The following is a 6843-nucleotide window of genomic DNA, read 5'->3' on the forward strand; positions in this document are numbered from 1 at the left end:
TTCATATAGTCATTGAACAAATAAATTTCACAATTTCTCTTCAAAACCATCTAAACATTCAGGACCAAAACAAAATAAAATAAACTTATATATGCATTCTCAATATACATTTACAAATAACAAAAAGACACATCTACAGCCTTTTCCATATCACGCAATTTAAGATCATCTATCTGTGATTGTTGTAAAGGTCATGGTGGCATATGATGACGTCGATGTGCTTCCATACAATGGGGACGAAACCTCTTGCTTACCTGACGTGCTAGACGATGTACCTGACGTGTTATTTTTTAAAGTTTTATAATTCGTTAGCTCAGATAATAAACCCGGATCAGATAAATCCTTATCGTCAACATCATTTTCATCCTTAAACATCTTCAAGACATTAGACATGGATGGTCGGCTTTTAGGAAGACTTTGAGTACAAAGAAGACCAATTTTTAAGTATTTGCAAGCTTCATAAATATCAACATCTTCTCCTACTGAAGTATTGACTAATCTTTCTATCTCCCCTTCCCTATACAGTTGCCATACCTAAAAAAAAGATATTAGCCATGTCATCTAGTCACATGTGTATGCCACATTACCAGTTGGCACGTGTATACACGTCATCTTATAGAATTTTTTGTGCTTAAGGGTATGTTTGGCGAAACTAACTGGTATCTGGTAGCTTTTAGCTGTTAGCTTTTTATATATATTTAGGTGTTTGGTAGAGTAGCTGAATTTGTTAAATAAAGAGTAAAAATGACAAAAAGCTAAAAGCTAAACGCTAATTCTAGTAGCTTTAAGCTTTTAGCTTTTTCCCTCTATCTAAAAGCTTTAAGCTCCTTTAACGAAACAGAGCTTATAATTAAATAGTAGCTTTTCATAAAAGCTACGAAAAGCTCCGTGCCAAACATACCCTAAATGTAAATTTTAGGGTATATGAAGTTGGGATATTTAGATGAAGATTGCATACCCTTTCAAGAAGATATTGTTCTTCAACGGGTAACCGTCTGTTTTGGTTGGGTCTTCCGGAAACAATTTCCAAAAGCAAAATACCAAAACTGTATATGTCTGCTTTCCTCGTCAACTGGCCTCGTATTGCATACTCAGGAGCCAAATAGCCTCTGCAATGAGCCAATACCGATACATTAATAACATAATGACGAAACTCGAATGATGAATTAAATGATGATTCACCTAGGCCTACAACTAGAGGTGCCAAGTTTGACCCAATTTTAGTTTGATCTTAAATGATAAATTCAAAGAACTTAATTGAAAGAGAACCATGTCAAACGGCTTAAATTGGTGAAATGGATTGAAAAAGGCTCCAAAGTCTATTTTCAATGCATACATCTTTAATTAATTATTGATTACTTATATGTATATATAATTGACACATAACTATCTATAAGTAAAAGAAGTTGTAGAAAGTAAGTCCTGGTGAATCAACCGAACTTGGCTCGCCCTGTACCAGATTTTGACTTATCACAACCAGAATCAGTTTTGACCCATTACCTAACTGCTCGACCCGCCCATCTTGACACCACTAACAAAAACCTAGAATGAGAGAAATACTAAGATGACAGCCACACTCGAACAGTCTATAGTAGGTAAGATAGAGCCAAATGTATTTACATAAGCCATTAAATATGAATAAGTGCCTCTAAAAGTGAGGGGTGTTGAGCTTACTGAGTTCCTGCAATACGTGTGCTAACGTGAGTCAAATGAGATGGGAAAAGCTTTGCAAGACCAAAATCTGAAATCTTCGGTGTAAAATCTTCATCGAGCAAAATATTGCTAGCCTTAATGTCCCTATGAATAACATGAGGTTGCACTTCTTCATGAAGATAAGTAAGCCCTTTTGCGACACCTATGCAAATCTTTCTACGAATTTCCCATGTGAATTTAATGCTACAATGACCACTTCCTGCACATTATAAAACCAAATAGAAATAAGAAAACCAAAACTATGTTACCACGGCACGAATTAAAAAAAAATGGGGATGTAATTTGTGTTTACCTAGTAGAGTTTGATCTAGACTACCATTATTAAGGTAACCATAAACCAAGATTCTATGATCTTTTTCCACACAATAACCATGTAATTTTACAAGGTTTTTGTGTTGTATATCTGATATAACAGTTATCTCGGTCAAAAATTCCCGCAAGCCCTGCCTTGATTCAGCTGAAAGAACCTTTATAGCAACTGCTAAACCGTCTTTTAGAACTCCCTAAACACCATCAAGTTAAGTATATGTTTAAATATCATTAACTAGTTTAATACTAATCTCTAAACACGTGAGCATACATGATACGAAGTTTTGAAAGTTACCTTGTAAACAGAACCAAAACCTCCCTCCCCTATCTTATTTTCTGGGCTAAAATCTTGAGTAGCAACTTGCAAATCTTTGTATGCATACAATCTCATATTCTCAACATCCAAAAGTTCTGCATTCATTTAATATCCAATAAGATAAGAAGTTTATACCAAGATAAAGGGACAATTCAACATGTATGATTCTTAGTAGGTGGTCTTACCTATACTAACATCAATGTTGTTTTCGCGATTGTTTACTGATATATAAAAAGATAATAAAAGGTTAGCGAAATGCTATTTTAAACAGTAACTAAAACATGTACTGTAAAAAGTTGTGAAATTAAAAAGTAACAATTCAGCCGTGTACCTCTTTTAACTGGGGCAGCTACTTTTCCAAAACAGCAACTGAACTTAGTCATAACAAGAATTTATCAAAGTTGACTTGTAAATTATATCAAATTCCTGTAATTCTATAACCACAATGTTTCTTTTTATCAATAAAATGACGATTAAACAGAAAGTAGCATTCTATCAAATGATGCTACAAAACTAAAAATCAGGGCACCAATAACAAAAGCATAACAATCAGATAAGCAAAGTAATAATATAATTAAAATTAATAAACAAAAGTTTAGATGTAGATGGATCCAAATAATGAAAGATCTAGTTTATCCGTAAAAGGGTAGATATACAATACAACTATATATGAAAGCAAATGAACTAAAAATACAGATGGGATATAAGATAACTCACCATTAAATAGTAATGAAGTTTTATAAGTATGTTGTGAATATAGGAATGAAGGTCAATAAAGAAACAAGGAAGAAGAGGAAAAATAATAATATTCCAAAGTAGGGAAATTTTGAACCACAAACAAATGATTTTGACTATTAAATGAGAAGACCTTTCACGCTCCTTCACATTTCATACCGAGTCCAGTGGGTCATCTTTTGTTTTGTTTTTAATAAATAAATAAAATAATGGAGTAAATAGTTACCGTGTTTTGGCAGTACGGGGAGTACGGGACCACTTAGGTTAACGAAAAAGTTGTTGATTTGATAGGGTTCAAATAAAAAAGTACAAAAAGTTTGTGAAAAAAAAAAAAAAAAATGTTTTACTGTCATAAAGATCGCGGTAAAGTTGTGAATGACGTGAAACTACCAAAATTATTGAATATTCAGTTTCTTAGAAAATGGACAAATACACATATTGAATTAATAGTTGTGTTTCCAAAAGCGTAACAACGTTTATAACAAAATGTATTTAGCTCGGATATTGATGAAGTATAGTTTTGATCTGAAAGTTCGGTCTACACTTGGTCAACGAAAGAGATGGATTTAAGGGTCAATTGAGTTTAATTCTTCGCTCGGGTGCACCATGAATAACCCAAATGTGAGATGGTGATCTCAACATGAGTGGTTAAACGTCGATCCATCATTATCAGGTTAGCCGGTATTGATGGTTCAAGGGAGGTGTTAAAGTTTATGTTCATAGAACGTTACATGTAACAGTTAAATAAAGCTTAAGAGACTGTTAATATTTCGGTAGCGCGGGTTAGACTTTTGATGACAATGATATAATCGTAGGTAATTTGTAAGTGCAAGTGTGTGTAGAGCATAATGTGTGTAACATGACTTGTAATGAGGGTTTGATGCCCTATTTATAGGTGGACGTTTTTATCCTTTAATGTCACGTAATAGGACAAAGGAAACATATTTTTGCCACGTCGTAGTATTTGATATGCAAAGCTGAAAAAGTGTAAGTGATCCCCGCGTAGTCTATCAGCTGTCTGTCACAGCCGTTAGGCAGTCTGTCATACGATCTGGTGATCGTACCATGTTAGGATCGTGCCAACCACATGTGTTTTCAGTTGATTTGTGCTCTTTCTATAAACCGTATGTGATAGTCCCTAATTCGTATTGTCGCCGATTCCGGCTTAACGCAGGTAACGTCGGTTTTAGGAGCGTGCTTGTCGATGACGCTTGGTGGATCATGAGTGCGTTTATGGCGCATTGTAAATACTATAAGCGTGAATGGTCATGCTTAAGTTACTACTTAGTAACTTTTGCTGATTATGTATTGTTAGGCAGGTGTCAGTCACGTGTGAGGCGTGTATATGAGGTATGCTAATATGCACATCATTAGTGAAAGGACCCGTTCATATACATTATAAACGATTCACAATAGTTGATTACATTGCGAGGTATTTGACCTCTATATGATACATTTTACAAACATTGCATTCGTTTTTAAAAGACAATCTTTCTTTACATCGAAAATTGACAGGCATGCATACCATTTCATAATATCCACTATCCAACTATAAATTGATTTAATAATAATCTTTGATGAACTCAATGACTCGAATGCAACGTTCTTCGAAATATGCTATGAAAGACTCCAAGTAATATCTTTAAAATGAGCAAATGCACAGCGAAAGATTTCTTTAACACCTGAGAATAAACATGCTTTAAAGTGTCAACCAAAAGGTTGGTGAGTTCATTAGTTTATCATAATCATTTATTTCCATCATTTTAATAGACCACAAGAATTTCATTTCCAGTTCTCATAAATATACGTCCCATGCATAGAGACAAAAATAATCATTCATATGGTGAACACCTGGTAACCGACATTAACAATATGCATATAAGAATATCCCCTATCATTCCGGGATCCTCCTTCGGACATGATATAAATTTCGAAGTACTAAAGCATCCGGTACTTTGGATGGGGTTTGTTAGGCCCAATAGATCTATCTTTAGGATTCGCGTCAATTAGGGTGTCTGTTCCCTAATTCTTAGATTACCAGACTTTAATAAAAAGGGGCATATTCGATTTCGATAATTCAACCATAGAATGTAGTTTCAATTACTTATGTCTATTTCGTCAAACATTTATAAAAGTGCATGTATTCTCAGTCCCAAAAATATAAAGGGTAAAAAGGCAAATGAAACTCACCATACTGTATTTCGTAGTAAAAATACATATAACGTCATTGAACAAGTGCAAGGTTGGCCTCGGATTCACGAACCTATATTAATTATATATATTTATATGTTGGTCAATATTTGTATAGCAATTTAGGTCAGGTCATAGTGTAATCCTATCCTATAGCTCGAGTCTGACTCTACAATATAGTAACATGTTATATTACTCATGCTCAATTAAGATTCTAGTAAAAGGTGACGTGTGAAACAACGTAACACAAATGGTTTCATAATCATAAAATAGTATTTTAGGGTTTTTTTTTTTTTTTTTTTTTTTTTTTATAGAGAAAATCAACACAAAAAGTTAACTGAAAAGTTAACAGGAAAAGTCAAAGTTCAAAGTCAAAAGTCAAAGGTTAAAGTCAAAAGTCAAAGGTCAAAGTAAAAATGAGGTTGCATGCAAATATATAATAACTTATATAAAAATGATTTTCGGTCAAACATGACTAAACGGGCCACTTCAGCTATTTTTAGAAAAATTATCGGAACTCCGATTGATGAACGGCCAAAGATAAAAGTTACACATTACCAAAAAGATTAAGCATAAATATTACAGAAGTAAACTAAACCTAGACAACTCGTAGTTGCCAACGCGTTTTCGGCGTTTCAAAGTTAATTTTTTCAGCTTTAATAAATTTACAAAAGTGACCGAGTAGCCTACTTTGGAGATTTTTAGAAAATTCCTCAAAACTCGTATTGACAAACGGTCAAAGCCTGAAAATTCTCGTTACCACAAAGATATAACATGATTTTTGGCAAGAGTAAACACATATCAGGCCGACCATGACAACTGATACAAAACTGACATTTTTAAATTAAAAAGTTTCAGCTCTTTTTAGAATTTTAAAATGTGACCAAACCGTCAACTTTGATGATTTTTAGAAAAATCGTCGAGACTCGAATTGACAAACGGCCAGAGTCGTTTGTTAGACCTTACAGCAAAGAATTCAGTGGTATTTTTTTTTTTATATATGAAACAACGCAGATCAGCGAGAATTTCAGTTCCCGTTTCGACATTTCATCAAAATTTGCAAAACTTCTTTTGTCCATAACTTGACAACCGTTCAACGAAACGAGACGTGCTTTATATGAAAATTCATCTACTCGATGAGTAGAATCCAAATAACCACTTTTTATAACCCAGAAAATTAGTTCACTAATTATCATCAGCAATTTTAATTACGAAATTAATTATGCAATTTGTTTATTTCATAACTTTCTTACCGTTACTTGGATTCAAGTGATTCTTAAACCAAAATTCAACTATTTTTCGCTAGATTTCCAACGACATACATATCTTATACCTTATCTCAATCGTATATGTAACTAATTCAGGAATCAACATAACCTATCTAATGGCAATATCAAAAGTACAAGCATGCATAATCCTATATACTCGAGCACTAGTCAGGGATACACTATTAGTATGTAAAAATTAAATTATGAGTACTCACATATCAATATTGAGATTCAATATTGCAGGAAAGGTACGTAAACGCAACGGAGATGATAAACACTATATTGACCTCACGAGCATACCCATGAACCATA

General features: G+C 33.5%; 1 protein-coding gene across 1 annotated transcript; it reads right to left on the reverse strand.

Annotated features, from left to right (window-relative positions):
* Positions 1–3185, reverse strand: LOC139886075 (cold-responsive protein kinase 1-like). The gene is made up of 8 exons (XM_071869817.1): positions 3056–3185; positions 2670–2772; positions 2524–2559; positions 2318–2433; positions 2006–2216; positions 1675–1912; positions 959–1109; positions 1–534 (listed from the first exon to the last, which is right to left on the reverse strand). The coding sequence occupies exons 2-8, from the start codon at positions 2719–2721 to the stop codon at positions 166–168; spliced, it is 1173 nt and encodes a 390-aa protein (XP_071725918.1). The 5' UTR covers positions 2722–2772; positions 3056–3185; the 3' UTR covers positions 1–165.
* Positions 3186–6843: the final 3658 nt, after the last annotated feature.

This window comes from Rutidosis leptorrhynchoides, chromosome 1 (genome assembly GCF_046630445.1).
Source record: "Rutidosis leptorrhynchoides isolate AG116_Rl617_1_P2 chromosome 1, CSIRO_AGI_Rlap_v1, whole genome shotgun sequence".
Taxonomy (NCBI): domain Eukaryota; kingdom Viridiplantae; phylum Streptophyta; class Magnoliopsida; order Asterales; family Asteraceae; genus Rutidosis; species Rutidosis leptorrhynchoides.

Bases quoted from the DNA above. Each gene is read 5' to 3' on its own strand.
- LOC139886075 (XM_071869817.1), bottom strand. From the start codon at position 2,721: ATGACTAAGTTCAGTTGCTGTTTTGGAAAAGTAGCTGCCCCAGTTAAA. The intron at 2,560-2,669 runs GTACACGGCTGA...TTTATATATCAG, and splicing joins AGCTGCCCCAGTTAAAAGAG to TAAACAATCGCGAAAACAAC. The intron at 1,110-1,674 runs GTAAGCTCAACA...GGCTCATTGCAG, and splicing joins ACACGTATTGCAGGAACTCA to AGGCTATTTGGCTCCTGAGT.